Below are 18,588 nucleotides of genomic sequence, written 5' to 3'. Positions count from 1 at the left end.
AGAAATTTTAACCTGGGCTGGCGACTTCTATACAGTATATATATTGAAAGCTTGGAGTGACTTCGGGAAGCCAGCCCCGGGTGTCGTCACGTGGTTCTCTGGGAAGGGCAGCCTCGGGCGGAATGCACTGACGAGGGAAACCGGGAACATCCTGAGTACATACTTTGAAAAAAAAAAAAATATATATATATATAACAGCTTTTATTTTTTTTTTTCAGTTAAATGACAATCATTCCCACCTTCTGTTCTTCTCCTTTGGATCGCTAATATATGAAATAATTTAAAATACAGTTAAAATAATACTAGTTTATACTTATATTGTGCGAAATAAAACATCACATCTACAACAGAGTTACTAGTAAAGGGATAACATTAAAAACGGCAGTGTTTCTGTAAGGGCCGTCCCTGGTCGCTGTCAGTCAGGAAGGGACTGTAGCACACTCTTGCACGGAGGACGCGACAATGCCACGTCGCCACCTGTCGCGACTTTCCTCCGCCGTGACCCTGACCCCGCGGCGCGCTCAGTGGCGGCTGCGGGAACTACTGAGCGGGAGGGGCTGGCTCCTTTCTCATTCACGTTTCTTGCCGAGCCGCCAAACGTCATTTCTTCCAGTACAAGAGACGTCAGCTTGGACCCGCCACAGACCCCATCCATATTTACGTGACAGTCTGCTTGTAATAACTAACGGCCCCTATTATCTGTGGGCGCAGCTTCGGTTAAAAAAAACTGCGAAAAGAATACTCCTCAATATATCAGTAAAGGCGTCGCCAGAAGCGGGGTAAGGGGCCTTTGCCCCCCCCCCCTAAAGCCCTTGAGATTCAAAATATGTAGCCAAATGCAAAAAAAATTACATACTTTTCCCACAACTTGCCCCCCCCCCCCCAGGCCAACGGCTAGCGACGCCCTTGGATATCAGAATGGCGTCTGTTTAGGAGGGGGGGGGGGGAAATACACTGAGAGTGGACGAGCAACTGTTTCCGTGTTTTGTTATTAATCTGTATTTTTTAAGACTGAAAATGGCTAAAATGCGTGTTTTCATAGATGTGTGTGTGTGTGAAATAAAATCCAAATAAACCAATCATACTTGATCTTCAGGTTGTTTCCCTTTTTGCTTGATATTCACATGCATATTAGGCCCCGTCTGGGCAAGCAAGTGGGGAGCCTACTTTTCACAGACGAGAGAGCCAAACACCCGATCGTGCATCTTCGGTTTTTTTTGTACATTGTTCTGTTGATAAAAGTTAAGACCATAAACAAGGCAACGGTATTTATTTGTAATTGTTCTTAGAGGAGTGTCCGTGAATGTTTATTTTGGACAACTCATGATAACTAATGGTCAATTAGGTTAGGTTCGGTTAGCTACATTATAATTACTTCAAAACATTTTGGACGGTTGATTTGGTTAGAATAGCTACATATTAAAAAGTTATTTGCTAAGCAACCTAAAATGATTTTACAGTATTTTTAATGTAGCTATACTTACCTAATATAACCAACCATCTACAATGTTTTAAAGTATTTATAATTCAGTTAACCTATGATGTATGTTAATGAATAATTTTAAGAATGACATCTTATAAGTTAAACCCGCGAATTCCCCCCCCCCCCCAAATAAATACACCTGTTCTGGTACGGGGAAAAAAAAGCGAGCATGAACTTCGGGTGTGGCTCTCTCGTCTGTGAAAAAAAGGCTTCCCCAAGCAAGTGTTTGTTACCTTGGTAAAAAAGAGTGGTGCTTGCAGTGAGTGCTGGCTTCAGGTGAGGCTGGACTCAGAGTTTTCACCCCTTCCGCGTCGAGATCCACAAACAGGTTGTTGTTGGCTTGGACAGGAATTACAACAGCTCGTCGCTCCGTCCGTCAAACAACAACATGGCTTCATCCGTCCGTCAGAATATTGTCCCAAATCGCTGCTGCCAAAACAATCCATGTATATCTCTCAGATTTGTTTAGATATTGTTTACTGTTTATATCCTGTTACTCTACGTATCGTATTAGAAAATCCTCGGATAAATTCAGAGCCATGATGTAATTGTTCGGACGTGAGTTTTGAAAGCAGTCATGTTAGTATGCAAGTTGACAGGTGCCACCGAACCATAGATATAGTCTGTCCGTCCATAAAAAGTATGAGTTTAACAAACTTTAGGCGGACGGACGGACGGACGGACGGACGGACGGACGGACGGACGGACGGACGGACGGACGGACGGACGAAATTTTTCGGGCCTTCTGGATTGGCTGCAGGTCACGTAAGCAACGAACGGAAGGAGACGTCTACAATTGCACGTAAACGGAGACGGAACCGTAGGGATCTGCTCGGAAATGCTGGGCTCTTCCCTTTGTGTAGTTTCGTCCGACCAACAGAAGCCTAGTATAGTTGATAGTTATGTTTGTTTACGTTCTAAGTACGTTAGAAATTGTTTCACGTAAGTATTACTGTGTGGTTTATTATTTTTATAATAAGTGTAAATTCTGCCCATGTTACGATCTTGAAGCATAATATATTTTGACGTAACGTCTAATAAATCGATGAACGCCGGCTGCACGCACTAAAAAGTGTCCCGTAACGCACAAGGTCCCGTTACGCTCATTGTACGCTTGCGTCGCATCTATCTCTCTTCCACTCGATTGGAACAACCATCGATTTGACTTTTTCGAGGCACATTAAACTTGAAACACTCCCATTCGTTTCCTACTTTTCCTATCATCGTCCTATCCTTAACAGAATAACACAGATTGGAAGAAGTTAAATAGCAAACATGCATAAAAGTTATAGTTAAAATAATCTCTTCGTTAAAGTAATAAACATATTTGAATTAATGAGTGCAAATAAAAGTAAATTTATCAATTAAATTGTAGATTTCATTTCACTCCTTCTTTGTATCCATACAAAATAGTGATAATTCAATAAAAAATGATTCAATTTTATTCATAAAAGTATGCAATCAATCATTTCATCAATGTTTTGTTATGACGTCACGTTAAACTATCGTCCGTAAACCGACTGTACAGACAACCAATTTTTTTTTATAATAAGTGTAAGTTCTGCCCGTGTTAGGTACGATCTTGAAGCATAAAATATTTTTTGTAAATAAAATTAATATTTCGTAACCTTGAAATGCAATCCCACGTGTTAGGTTTCCGTGGCAAGAAGGGGAGACCGGAGAGACAACAAGTCACATGAAAAACAAACGCGGTAACGCTTTATTGGTTCACAATTGCAGTTCAGTCGTCCTGCAGGTTGTCTGTGACGGCGCGCACGTAGCTGACGGCCATCTGCCTGACGCGGGCGACGGCCTCCGGGCTGCCGTGTCGCTGCTCGAAGTCCAGGTGCTTCCTGAACAAGGTCCTCATCCTGTGCGGCGGCAGCCTCTGCGCCACTGCCCTCTCCAGCACTTGCCTGCGCATGGAAATAATAATAGTAATAAGATAATAAAAGACCTGGAGAGATATTACAAATGTGGTTGGTAAAGTATAAATTCAACCAAATTAAAACATTTAAATACATATTCAATATTCAATTTTAATATAAACACATTATTAATTTAGTGAAAAGATCAAGATACATTTTAATTACAAACGACATTAAATAAATAATATAAATGTTTATTACAATTTATTAATTTTAATTAATTATTAAATAATAATTTATTATTTATAATGGAACATACCAGAAAATAACCTCAATTATATATATAAATACACCTAAAAAGGATTATAAACATAATTTATATAACTAATATTCACAGTTAATAAACGTTTTTAATGATATGGACCGGTATTCAATATCAATCACTAAAGTATAAGATTTAAAAGCACACACACACATATATAATATTTATTTTCAGCCAGTAAAAATTTTGTTATAGTGGTGTGTGCGCATCGTAAAAATTAACTCTCATTTTTTTTTCATAACGCGCCTAAATAAGTATAACTTAAATGAAAATTCAGTTTACCATATTTAAAAGTAATAAAAATTTGAGGGTTTTGTGAAGTTGTGAAAAAATAGAATAAAATACTTGATGTCTTAAATAAAAGTAAGATACAAAAGCTTGAAAACTTGTATTTATTTTGGCAAGGCTGGAATCAGCGCTGGCGCCACTGGTGGTCGCGGTGGTAACTAGGCTTCGTCTCACGTGCTTGTCGGTACGAGAAGCCTAAGATGTACATCAAGTTCTGCCCCTGCCCGAACACGCCCGAATATTCACCTTCGGCCAACCTCGGGATTTGTTTTATTTTTGCGCAGGAAAAATTAATTCAAATATTTAAAGTCGTCGGTTAGGTTAGGTACATTCAAACACTTTAAAACACTATGGACGGTTAGTTAGGTTAGTATAGCTACATTAAAATAAACAGAGAAATATAAATATATATAAATAAACCCGAGGTTGGCCGAAGGTGAATATTCGGTGGTGTTCGGGCAGGGACAGAACTTGATGTACATCTTAGGCTTCCCGTTTGTTCTTGGGTCACAGACAACCGTATCCCCGCGTCGAAAAATGATGCATATAAAAGAAAAAAAAAACAACTTAAATTTAATATACACGAAATATTCATTAAAAAATTTCAATGTATTTTAAATTATTACAAATTAAAATTATTTCTGATGTTATAATTATATTTTTTAAACGATAAAAAGTATTTGACAAAAAATTGTTTTTAATGAAGAATCTCCTGAAGCAAAAAAAAAAAAAAAAACCTGCATTGCGTGTTGTCTCTGGTAATGAAATAAACTTCCTTGTTGTGGATTAGATTCAACAATACAGTAGCAGGGAGGCAAACATGTAGGATTCGCAAAGAAGGGATGTGGATGGCGGGGGGGGGGTGGGGGGGGGGGCGGGGGGGGGGGGGGGGGTGGGGGAAGGGCAGCGCGGACCCCAGATCGTGCATCTTCGGTTTTTTTTTGGTTCATTGTAAATAAATATGGCGGTGTTGATAAAAGTATAATAATGGTCAATTAGGTTAGGATAGCTACATTAAAGATACGGGGAAAAAAGCACGAACTTCGGTAACTTCGTGTGTTGTCTCTCTCGTCTGTGAAAGGAAGGCTTTCCCCGGGGGAACTGCCACCTGTCTCCGGGAGATGACGCTCCTGAGCGTGTTCCGCATTCCGGCTGGCAAGTGGGTCACGTGTCTCCCCCTCCCCCCCCCCGCCCCCACAGGGGGGGGGGGGGACTGGTCTTTGTCGGCGCGCCGACCTACTGGCGGGCCTCGCAGGTGTGGCGCCGCCTGCCTCCGCGGCGGGAAGCCTTCCTTCTTTTCACTGACGAGACAGACACACCCGAAGTTACCCCAAGTTCATGCTCGCTTTCCCCCCCCCCCCCCCCCCCCCCCCCCCCCCGGTTCTATCTCATTGTATAAACCGGTGTGGCATTAAATTTTTGCGGGTCGATTAGGATACAAGTTAGCTTACATTATAAATACTTTAAAACATTGTGGGATGGTGTGTTGTATTAGGTAAGTATGGCTACATTAAAAATACTGTAAAATCATTTTATGGTTGCTTAGCAAATAACTTTTTAATACGTAGCTATCCAGGGCTAGGTAAACCGTTTACATGATTTCACAGTATCTTTTAATGTAGCTATCCTAACCAAATCAACCGTCCACAATGTTTTAAAAATATTTGTAATGTAGCTAACCTAACCTAATTGACCATTAGTTATCATGAGCTGTCCAAAATAAAAATAAACCCCGAAGATGCACGATCGGGCGTTCGGCTCTCTCGTCTGTGAAAAAGAAGGCTTTCCCTCCGCGGTGGTACTCCGTCGGGAAGCCTAAGATGTACCTACATCAAGTTCTGTCCCTGCCCGAACACGCCCGAATATTCACCGTCGGCCAACCTCGGGTTTATTCATATATATATTTATTTATTTATATTTCTCTGTTTATTTTAATATAGCTATACTAACCTAATTAACCGTCCATAGTGTTTTAAAGTGTTTTAATGTAGCTAACCTAACCGACCACATTTAATATTTGAATACCATTTTTCCTGCGCAAAAATAAAACAAATCCCGAGGTTGGCCGAAGGTGAATATTCGGGCGTGTTCGGGCAGGGGCAGAACTTGATGTACATCTTAGGCTTCTCGTGCTCCGTCACCAACACCAACCATTGCCGCCAATTGTTCATCACCGGGCAATCCCTCAGCGCGGGGGAGGTACAAGCCTTTTCAGGGGCTCTTGTCCTCCCGTTGTGTAGTCATAAAGATGTTGAGGGTAAGAGGGGGGAAATGCCCCACCCCCTGCCCTCTTGTATTTTATTGGTCTTATGGCATGCGCAAGGCATCCCACCAGCAGTCGTTGATTGATTACAGGAAAGTGTGTCGCCACACTTGCCCGTGGTGTCCTTTTGTTTTCTGATGACAATGACATTACATTTATACCATCGTCTCCCCATCAGCCCCTCCCCCCCCCCCCCGGGCCAGCCCGGGCACACACACACACACACACACACGTTGTGCAGAGCTTCAGAGAGTTGTGTCTGCGAAAAGCTGAGGGTGGAAGTGTGGTTCTGTTCCCATTATTTCGCTTCTAAACTGCATTTTCACAAGGAGTGAAAATGGCTAAAATAATTTAACACCCGGTACAGATTTTCCAAAGCACTCGAGTGACTCGCAGTACACCTCTATGGTTACCCCTCACTTCTCGTACTACTCTTATCCTGTGCGTCAGTCTGCAGCCCTGTGCTTAGGGGCGATACCGCGCTATAAATACCAGCAAGCGTCTTCCTTATCATTCCGACTGTGCTACAAGATAATATTGGTAACCAAACAAAAAAAATCACATATAAAAACTTTATGCAAGTAATATCTACCAATTAATAAAATAACCATTGTTCATAACTACTGTAGAATAAATTTTATTTATTTTTTTTTTTTTGCTATATTAAGGTTTGAACAATTTAAAATCCAGGAGAAAAGAAAAAAATATATATATATCATGGGTATGTCGGGGCGGACGTGAAACGTCCACGACAGAGTCGCTCTTGAACAGAGTTCGCTGGCTGGCACAGAGTTCTGCAGCCGTGTCTGTGGCCCGGGAACTCCTTTCCACCGTCCACCCGGGCACACATACGGTGCGCAGAGCTTCAGGGAAAATAACGCGCTTTCAAAACTACTCAAGACATCCGAGTGGGGTCTGCTTACGAAAAGCATTTAAGAGTTCGCTGAGGGTCGAAAAGTACTTTTGATTTCGGATTAAGTTTTTAAACTGTATTTTTAGAAGTGTTAAAATGGCTACAACGCATGTTTTCAGAGTAATTTTTAGGCGTAAAACAATCAGTACAGATTCTTGAAAACACTTAAGAGACTTGCATTACAAATTTTTCTTCATTTCTCGGCCATATAATGTTAAGGTTACCGCTCAAATACTGCGCGCCAGTTCAAAGCCTTGCGCTTATAGAGGCGATACCGCGCTAGAAGCACCAGCGACTGTCGCGCTTATCATCCCGCCTCGCTAACACACATACACCCCTGACGAGGCGGGCCCCTTAAATGTGTACATAATCTCCGACGGGCTGTTGCAGAGACTGCTAAGTTCCTTCCACCCCCCTTCCCCAACAATTTTCCTAAGTAGATGGATTTCGACAAACTCCACACACAGACGGCCCATTCCACCGCACTGCCACGTCTGGATCGCGCGAGTTAACACTGAACGGGAAGGACCGAGAGAGTCAGCCCCCTCCACCTCCCCCCCCCCCCCTTCTTACCCGAGGATCAAACCCAAGGACGCATCAGCGAGCTGACAGCACATGCTTACAAACTGCACCGCGCTTGCATCTCCCGAGGATAACAGAAGAAAATTTATCAAGGAGAGACGATGATATACACGTACGCCCATGTTTCGGTCTGATTTGAAAGACGTCCGACGTTTAAAAAAAATAAATATATACAAAAACAACAAAGTAAAAAAAAATTACATAGCTATAATCATCACCTTATGCTTTAAAATAGTTTCGCCTCCAGGTTGACTCTTTTTTCAGCTACCAGTAGTTCTGAAGTAGCTTGGCTTCTGGGTTGTAGCCGCGTCCTTGGGCGAATAATTCACCCACATTTTCGGTCGACATTGCAGTCGCCATCATCAGGGAGCAGTTAGCAGTTAGTAACTGCTCCCTGATGACGGCGACTGCAATGTCGACCGAAAATGTCGGTGAATTATTCGCCCAAGGACGCGGCTACAGCCCAGAAGCCGAGCTACTTCATACAATGGCCGTGAAAGCCTACGAACATCGTTACCAGTAAGTAGTTCTGTTGTCTGCCTACACGTGGCACTGGACTCAGGAGGTCTGGGGTGGAGCTGAGAATCATCCCGCCGATACTTCCCACGTCCCGCGGTCCCCGGGTCTAGCACAGTCGTAAACAACCGCCATCATCCTGTCCTGGCAGACGCCAGACCATCGCGCGCAAACACCGACCCCACTCGGGGAGACACACGGCCTCGTGGCAAGGAGGAGCTGGCATGGAGCTCAGAGTTGGAGCGAGTCAATCTCCGACGTTTAGCTAGAAATTGTAATCGCCATCTTCAGGGCACGCAGCAGCTGACGCGCAGCGGGTGCGCAGCAATTGTATTTGAACACAAGCTGAAAGTTGATATAATTCTTCATCGAGGACAACAAACAGTAGTCCAAGCTGGCCCCGATTTACAAACTGGCATTTGCCTAGAGCTCTAATTGTTGAGGGGCGGGAGAGTTACAGTTACGAAGAAGGACAAAAAAGGTAAAAAATTCGAGGGTCGGGGAAAAATAAGTTTCTGAACGTACGATAATCATATGATTTTCAAAAAATACATGTAAAATCCTACAATTAAATCTGCACAAAAAAAAACTTGTAATATCTTCACGCTTGCGTGTCCTAAATGGCTGAAATTTCAGAGAGTGTATTCTACAGCATGCGCAAACACATTCCCCAATTTTTGTTGACGAGTGCTGCCATCTTCATGTTGAGGTCGGAAACTTTTCAGACAACCCTCGTATATGTATTTACCTAGGTAATCTGTGCTTCCTGATTGTTTGGGAGTGTTGGCATATCAGATGTCTCTGTCAGGGTTTTTTAATTGGTTCAGCTGCTAGCCAATCAGTGGGTACAATGCTGCTGGTACATGGAGCATAGCACCCACTGAATGTGATCCAAAGAAAATTTTGATTGCAGGAAACGGCCATAAGCCTCAACACACATATATTTTAACCGCTTCAGATGGCAAGTAACACATGGATATTTATTGCTGTCAACAAACCCCATTTATTTAAATGTGATTTCTATTTGTTCTATTTGTTGCAGTGGAGCAATTCCTCAGTCTGCCACATATATTTTCAGTGAATAACATTTATTAATAATTCAAAATTATCAATGTTTGGAGGGACTGCAGGCAACTTAACAGCAAACCCAGACACAAAACAAAACCAGGGAGTGGTAATGTATACTAAAGGAAATATTACAGTTTTACAATGACTGCGTGTGGGCGCATTAACGACTAGAAACTACAGTTGTAAATATCCAAGGTGCCAGAGGGCAGTGAATAATATTATTCTTGTATCCTAACTCATTCGGATACATGAATCATCCACCAGCCACTCTGACGCTTTCACAGGCAGGCTCCAGCGCTGGCAACTTGCTCACTCACTCACCGAGAGCCAAAACGACTATGAAGCTGACCTCGAATCCTTAATACCTTAACACATCTAGATCCTTGAATGAAACTGCATATTCATTCAAAACTATTTGTCTGTTCCTTGATATAAAATGTTTAATAAAGGTAACATGGGTAAGGCCAGTTAAAATAAGAGCTGGAGTTCATAATAACTATTAGTAAAGATGGCTGATACATTTATTAAAATTTAAATAAAATCACTCCTTAAATGGTTTAATCATTTTAAGAAAATTGTTTGCAGAACGCACTAAGCAATATGTACTTTATACCAAAGAGAATTCGGTGTTTTTTTTTAATAACTGGAACACAAAAGTAATTGAACCAAGTTTTATCAAGTTCATTGCAAGCTTTCGTGGTCTTTGTCTTGGCTTCCAACTAGAGCCGTGTTTTGGCTTGAAGATGTCTATGGCGAAACATCATGAGCCTTTTTATAATTATTTTAAAAGGTGTGCAATGTTGTGTTTGAAAACTCAAAGGAGGTAACAGAACCATTACAGAAATGTGCAGGATCTATGGAAGCTGAATTTTCACAACGGAGAGGGTCGGACGGGAGAGAAGTAGGGACGCCGGCCGGTCCGGGAAAACCTGTTCCACAGAGAGGTCACGAGATTCACGATCACTCGCAGCCCCGACTTTCTACCTTCACATGTGCTTCCACTTCAAGTTCACTGCTACAAGTGGACACAGTCCGCTCTTCTACAGCTGCAGTGACTTGGCGAGTTTTCATCACGAGCACAAAGAAAATAACAGGAGTATCGACAAGACGTGCATCCATCATGGTCAATGGATTCTATACAAATACTCGCCAAATTATTTGTAAGAAAAAAAAACGTCTTAATCAATTCACATACACAACTACGTACTTACAAAGTAAAAAAAACAAAATCTTTTTTTATTCTCGGTAGAAAATAACAAATGAATAAGGATTTAATGTCTCGTTGACATTGAGGTCAAAGACTCAATAAAGGTTGAAGCAATGTCCAACAGAGCAGGAAAAAGGTGATTAAAAATTCTGTTCAATGGTTTATAAGACATAATCATATATTGTACAGATGCATAAAAGAATTGGGGGGAAGGGGGAAATTCTTTAAGAAGGAAGGATAGTACCATCACGATTGAGGAACAGGTTGTTCGAAGGATAGTCCAGTTGTTTTAGTCTGTCTATTTAATCAGAAATATCTGCATGAGTCTCTTGTTTCACTACTTTGCTATACTTCACACTAAATTTAAGCAGTTCAATGTCTGTCAAAAAATAAACTGATCTAAAAACTCTACTATTTATGTCACTGGAATTTAAATGGATTGTCTCTTTCACCACTACTCACCTGTGCGGCACATTGCAAACACCACTTTCGGTCTTTTGGTCTTTCTCTCTTTGGCCTCTGAGTCCCATGTCTAGGCCACAACAAATTTAGGGTGTATTTTTTATTTGGTGTTTTAATTATTGGCACTCTATTTCATTTTTGTAATTATTTTATTGTAATTCTCAATATCTCTTAAGGGCAGCTTTAATAGGTAGGTATTAGTGATTTAATAAATGCAAGTGGCAGATCTTTTATTAGGTAGATAATTTTTTATTGCGTAGGTATTTTATTGGTGGTTCATTAGCGATGATAATAAAAAAAAGAGTGTGAGCAGAAATGAAACTATTGAGTGGGAAGTTTCAAAACTTGTCCATAGTGCAGCGCTAATTGAACTCAAGACAGTGTAATTGTGTGCTGATAGATGGCAGTAATGTGCAAAAGGGGGAAAAACCTGGCTGATGACGGAGGCGTATGTATATGGTTTGACGCGCTCTGCAGTCAAAGTCAGGTGCTGGTACAAGTGAGTTACAAGCTGCGTTTCAGGTGCCTCGCGGCACCGAATTCGCGGAGAATAAAATAACGGTCGATGGCTGTTGTGTTCACGACGGTGATGGTGTGTGGTTGTGGATTTCTGCGAGGACTGCAGTGACGAAATTGCACACTGGGTGTGTGCCGCCGATGGTATGTGAAGAGAAACTGTAAGTTATCAATTTAAAAAATTTCTACTGCTCGTGCCAAGTATATTCCAGGACTCAGGTGGGACTTCGATAAAAAGAACAGTTTCTAAATTCATGAAGCTGTTAAAAAAATATAAAAAATGTTATCTCGCTGAGTACATTTAAAATTGTGGCGTAATTAAAATCTTTAGTGTAGACCTGCTGGCAGTAACTTCCCCAACAGACTGGAAAAATGTTTTTCGTGGCAAGTGCCTACGACTTTAGCATGATTAAAAAACTGGTTCGCTCACTGAAGAATTACGAGTGGATAATTTTTGCATTATAAATAAGTGGGTACCCACACTGCAAAATTTTCTGATTACAAAAAAAAAATATTTATTACTTGGTTAGGTAGAGAATTTTTGAGGAAATTTAAATATCTTTGAAAATATTATAAATACTTTTTTTTTCAGAAGATTAATTTTTAAATTTGATAATTTTTTTTTAAAATTATTATGTACAGTATTTTATAATTTTTAGGTTGTTAGGCTAGCGCTGGCTGCCTTTTCTTTGAAGCCAGTACGTGTAAAAATAAATATTGCAATAATTATTTTACTTTTAATTTGCTATAATTTTTAATCTAAGTTTTTTACATAATTTTATTAATGAGTGCCCATTATTACTGTGTTAATAACATTACAGGGTTTGGTAACAGCTATTTGTCACGGAGTAATTAACGTCACTTTGTTGTTGTGAGTTAGCTGGTTAACAAATCTGCACATTTTTTTTCCAACTGAACTTAGAAAATACTGAGTTAGTAATATGTTCCTTTTCAGTCATTTCCACGCAGTTCTTCAGTTTTGGTATTTGCAAAATTGTAGAATCACTTGAGACCATCGCTCAGGAGAGTTGGGAATGTTTTGGTCGTGTTTCATGGGGCGCACAATTAGTGCGCGACTCGCGACTCCTGACAGAGAGCGGCGAAGTTGTGCTCGTCCGCGGGTCAAGTTCTGGTTTGACAAACAGGCGGAGGCCACACCACGAAGCCTCCCTCGACAGCCAAACAGTCGCCAGAGAGAAAGAACGACTCAACTTGTTGGCTGATGTATGTATTAAGCTAAACGTATCTTTGGACCGCTGCGAACCAAGTCCCTTCGCCTGATGCCTGGAAGCTGCCAGAGAAGACATCCAGGTCACGCTCTTTGGCCAGGAGAGGGGCAAGAAACGGGGACACAGCAGCACCAGAGTTGCGCGATGGCGGCGTCATGACGAATGAGAGCTGGAGAGCAGAGACAGGACTGTTCTCAAAAACAACTGGTGCCGGGTGGCCACACGACGGAGAGGAAACCTGATCACTGAGCAAGCACCTGCAGGTTTCAGCACGGTTCTGTTGCCTGCCACTGCCAACGTGACATCTCAGTGCGACAGCATGAATCCCAGTATCGTGAATCTCCTACCGCCGCCAAGACATTGCACCACACACAGCTCGGAATCCAATAATAGAATGCACAGGTTGGTAACGAATTTACAGGATGGACGTGTATTTTTGGCGGTTGGTTTCACAAGCAAAACAAAAAAATTACTACAGACATTCATAACCCTAAGCATGATGTTTATGATATTGTACATTTTACACTGATTTTAGTGCAATTCATATTTATCGACTTTTATTTGCAATTTTGATTCCAAAACTACCATCAAATATTCAACCATAAATATCCAAAAAATAATTTATCATGCCAAAATATTAAATAATACCTAAATGCTTTGAAAAAATGTAGAAGAATGAAGTTTTAAATATGATGTTTTTGTTAGACCATACTATGAAATTTGTTGCATACTTTAATTTTTTTCCTTAGTTATGACTGGCAGTAATATTAAAAAATGACACTCCAAAACCTCTTTAATACTTAACACAAAATACTCATACATACACTAACTGCTTTGCTGTAGTTTGATTATTTTTGTAACCTGTTGATGTTAGCCAACATGAAAGTACCGAAACAGACCTTACCAAACATGTTTTAAGTCTCGAGGTAACAGTTTAAAAATAGTGCTGTTACTAATTTAATATGTTTATATAAATTTTTTTGTGGACTGCAAGTTTTATACACACTATTTTAAACCTTAATGTGTGTATAACGTGAAGATTCTAATAACATTGTGCAAAGATAGAAAATATGGGATACAAAGTTGGTGCTGTTAACTAAACACCTTAATATAGAGTAACTTTAACATATTGTAGTGTGGATTAGAAAAAAGAAAAAAAAAGGAGATACTCATTTTCATAAGTTACAAAATCATAGGTCTAATTATACAGTAGTATTAAAACTAAAATTAAGCTGCAGGAAAAGTTGTATTTATGAGTAGGGTCATGAGGAGGGCGGGGGGAGGAAGAATTCATATTTATAATATTACCTATCTAATACTTGTGTTACGTGCATTTCAAGGCAAATTCCGTTGAATCAATCGCAGACACGACAGCAGCCAGTGCATGAAGCAAATGGCAAAAATCACCAAAGATAGACATCGCAGAAAGATGGAGGGAGATGCATCGCAGCTGAAGCAGATGTCGGCAGAAGTCACTCTGAATCCGGAGATAACCAAAACAGCGTGGTTCCACCCGGTCTGAACGAGTGAGAGAGCCAGAGTCGGCCGATGCGAGCCTCACCTGGCGATGTCGACGCTGCCCGACTTGACGAGCATGTCCACGTAGCTGGTCCACACGTCGACCCGCTGCGGGTAGGAGGCCAGCACCTGCTCGAACAGCGTCTGCGCTCGCTCCGCGCTGCCCAGCTGCTGCTCCAGCTGCGCGAACTTGCAGATGGTCGGCACGTCTGCCGGCAACGACCACACACGCCCTCAAGCACACGGCAACCACCACGTACCCGTGGGTGTCGCAAGGATATATTTTTTTTGGGGGGGGGGGGGGTCGACTTCAATTTATTTAGTTGTTGAGGGATATCCATCCCCTGGAAAAAAAGCAGGGCTCCCCCGGGAAAATTTGGGGTTTGAAGGTGCAAAAAGGTGGTTTTCTAGGCGTTTTTCTTTCCTATATTTATATTCTAATTATAGTTGGTTGCAATATATAATTTATTTTTTATAAAAAATATTTTCAAAGAGCAAATTTGTAAAAACACAGTTAACATATCTGCTGGTGCTATATCCACACAAAATCATTAATTTAAACACCAGGAGAAACTACGAAACTACGAAACTAAATATATTATTGGAGGGGACGAAATTGAAGACTTTTATTATTGGGGGGAGAACGTGTCCCCCCCGTCCCCCCCAGTTGCGACGCCCATGACGTACCTTACATACGATACTAACATGGTGTTCAAAGGATAGCCCAATTTTTTTAGTCTGTCTCTTTAATCACAAATATCTGCATGAGTCTTTTGTTTCACTACTTTGCTATACGTCACACTTAATTTAAGCAGTTCAATGTCAGTCAAAAAAAAAAAGGAAAACTGACCTAAATACTCTACTATTTATGTCACTGGAATTTAACTGGATCATCTCTTTCACTACTACTCACCTGTGCGCCATGTATTACTTGCGGGAAAAAAAAATGAACGTTCATTAGATTGCAATGCCCAATCGCCCAATTGATTCATTGATTGTTTGTTGATGAATCCGTGATTAAAGAAAATTCTGGTCTTTACTTTTGAAACATTAAAAATTACTAATCCAGTTTGGTAATACCATTTAGTAAATTTCCTTGTTTTTTTTCCAATCTTGAATGACTCCTTATCAATTACTTAAGTTTTTTCATGTCTTGCAGATTTTCCTTGTCTTACAGAAACCTAACTTAGCTGTCCAGCTGTCTGAATTATTCCCATGAATTCTCAATGTTCTTGTAATATACGTAATTCATATTTACAGTAACACATTTTCAGTGTCATTTCATTGAAATCAATCATATTTGGCATTAAATCACAAATGTGTGTCAGCCATCTTCCATAAGAAGTAAAAACCTAAGCTCTAAAGTTTCCCACAAGAATAAAAAGCCTTTACTATCATTTTGCATCCATATTTCTTGGATGCCTAATAAGTGTAAATAAAAAAAAATAGTTTCACTGTATATTTTAATTTGATTTTTTTTAAAAGAAAGTGCATGTAACTCAGTACATGTTATTGAAGTAAAACCATTTTGGCAATATAAACCTCAACTCGTAAGTATATTGTAAGGGGTTAAAAGACAAAAAGTGAGAGAAAAGAGAGAAAGAAGACAATTTTCTAAATAATCATATTAGGTACTCACTGTTGAATTACTCACACCACACAAAGAAAAAACTGTACATGTTAAAGTTTCGTCAAACAATTCTGCCATTTGGAGCACGCTAAATCTCTGAACAAAAAATTAAATTCATAACAGGTAGCGCTATCTATGCGGGAAATGCTGGGACTGTCTCAACAGTGCTCTCTACGCTGCTGGTTGAACAAGGAGGAACGCGAGCACGCTGGTAGCAAATACATATAAAGTTCAAGGCACTCACAGCTGACTGTATAGGATACCTATATCTATTTTCTACAATAAGCTTATGCGCACACTCTCTGTCGTTTTCTTTCGTTCATCTATATCTCTTAGTTATATTATATTTGGGCGAGGAACGAATCATTGCACAAAGAGGAGAATGAAAACGAGTCAGCCACGCATATAGCATAGTGCTCTCTTTGGCTCAGTACCTTTTCTCTGTTCTTTTCATGTCAGAAACGTTTCCCAACAATGTTTCATTGGTCTTCGGACTTGAAATTTTACTGTCATCGCGCACAAAGAAGTTTCACTTCAAAAAATATTTGATATTCTGAATAATTTGACACATGACTTGAATGAAAACAACCAAGGTCCTTAGAAGCCTAGTATCGGACTTGAAACAGTAACAGTTAACGGGACTTGAAACAGTAACAGTTGAAGGGACTTGAAACAGTAACAGTTAACGGGACTTGAAACAGTAACAGTTGACGGGACTTGAAACAGTAACAGTTGACGGGACTTGAAACAGTAACAGTTGACGGGACTTGAAACAGTAACAGTTGACGGGACTTGAAACAGTAACAGTTGACGGGACTTGAAACAGTAACAGTTGACGGAGCCTTACGCAGTTTCTTGTCGAGACTGGCGAGGGCTCTCTGCAGGAGACTCCGCGCCTTGTCGAACAGCCCCAGCCTCATTAAGGCCGTCCCCGCCTGCACCCACGCCTCCTGCCTGTGCTTATACCTCTTGCACACCAGGCTCACCAGCTGCTCTGCCTCCTGGGAGCAGACACCACACTGCGTGCTAGGCCCAGCCCCGAAGCAGAGCCCCTGTTTCACACCAGCCTCACCGCGCTAGAGGCGACACTGCACGCCCAATAGCAACGGAACTGAACCACAGTGAAAGGTCTATAACCCACACAGTCAAGATTTTATGGCTTTATCTTCAGGTCCATTTACCAATATTTTTTCTCTTTCGGAAATGGAAACATATTAAACTCACAAACAAAAAAAAAATTGATTAATTTACCCGTTAAAAAAATCTCTCGTTTGTGGGATTTACTATACTTTTAGGAAAAAAAACATTTTTCTTCCCCCCAATGAAAATGCAGAGAAGTTTAAATGACAAGTCATAAGCATAAACTAAACTAGTAAAAAACTATGATAAGCTTCTCACAGTAATAGATGTAATGGATGGTAATAAGTTCATGGATTTTGGCAGTGGGTACAAAATGTACGTATTTGCCTGAACAGAAGCAGAGATTTCTTTTACACTGGTCAAAAGAAAGTGTCACATGTTTAAAGACTCTATTGTTGTTGGCCATAAAAAAAAACTGCTAATGCGAAGTTTCGGTGCCACTCTAACTTTAAATCACTTCACTTTGTAACCGCTATAAAACAATACTGTAATTGTTTATTATTAATATTACATACCTGCGCTTTGTTAGAGGTGCAGTAAATCTGGAGCATTTTGAGGTAAACCGTCTCGGCATCATTAAACTGTACAGCATCTTTCAGCACACTGTTTAAACTTTCCTGAAACATGAAAGGGGCAAAAGATATTTGTAAAACAAACAATGTCCTGCCAATGATGTCACACTTCCCCTAGCCAGGATGAGTGATGACAACTCCAGCACTCTATTGCGAGTTGTCTAACATATGTATGCAAAATGAAAAAATTGTTGAATACGCATGGATTTTCTGACATGCTCTCGCACCCAAAAGAGTGCTGGTAAATTCAGAGTAAACAAATTTAGTCATGAAAATATTAAAACAGAAAATTTGAGGAGCACAGTTAGTGGTGGCAACCAATAATATAAAAATTAAGTTCCTCGTAAATTGCAATGACTATTAACTGCATAATTTAGGCACATACTTAATAAAAAAAATTACAATAAAATAATCTTACAAACATTAAACATACAATGAAATATCTGAAAGCCCGGCTCAAAATAAAAATAAATAAATACTTAATTGTCTGCGCTGGATTTTTTATATTTTGAAACTATTTTTTAAATATGTAATAAAGTCTGCAAAAAATTTCTTAACTTTTATAAATAAATAGGCATTAAAAGTCTTAAGCGATTTGAAGGCGCGCACATTTACCACTGCATGAAAATCGGTCAAAAACTCAACATTCGCAATGTGATGCAGTTCTTTGATGAACAGTTAATTTCGTTGTGATGTAAAATTTATGCCAATACAAACAGCTGTGATGTTTCTTGAGCAGGGGCGTGATTATACGGGACAGGGGCAGACTTACTAGAGTTTCCGCAACATGCCCTGATTACTCCCTCCGCGTTTACTGAGCCGATAGCACACGCAAACTAGCACAGGTCATGCCGGCTGAAATTCAGAGTCTGGGTCTAATACAGTAAATTTCTGTTAAGACGTTTTTCAAGGGACTGGGTGCTAAAAACTTCTTAACAGGGAAAACTTCTTAAAAGGGAACTTCTGCTACATAAAATAAAGTTTTCCTCAAATGACACACTGTATTAACTC

At 40.3% G+C, this 18,588-nt stretch overlaps 1 protein-coding gene across 2 annotated transcripts in view; it reads right to left on the bottom strand.

Annotated features, from left to right (window-relative positions):
- Positions 1–3,180: 3,180 nt before the first annotated feature.
- LOC134534248 (protein RRP5 homolog) overlaps positions 3,181–18,588 on the bottom strand; it is a 42,828-nt gene continuing 27,420 nt past the window's right edge. For both annotated transcript variants that reach the window (XM_063372534.1, XM_063372535.1), the window contains exons 20-23: positions 17,521–17,622; positions 16,713–16,866; positions 14,279–14,444; positions 3,181–3,399 (exon numbers count right to left, since the gene is read on the bottom strand). In XM_063372534.1, the coding sequence (XP_063228604.1) occupies positions 3,225–3,399; positions 14,279–14,444; positions 16,713–16,866; positions 17,521–17,622 (597 nt within the window). In that variant the 3' untranslated portion in view covers positions 3,181–3,224. The remainder of the gene's footprint in view (positions 3,400–14,278; positions 14,445–16,712; positions 16,867–17,520; positions 17,623–18,588) is intronic.

The sequence above is a fragment of the Bacillus rossius genome, chromosome 7 (assembly GCF_032445375.1).
Source record: "Bacillus rossius redtenbacheri isolate Brsri chromosome 7, Brsri_v3, whole genome shotgun sequence".
In the NCBI taxonomy this organism is placed as follows: Eukaryota; Metazoa; Arthropoda; class Insecta; order Phasmatodea; family Bacillidae; genus Bacillus; species Bacillus rossius.
The sequence above is the reverse complement of the archived record's forward strand: the minus strand, read 5'-3'. Positions and strand labels throughout refer to the sequence as shown.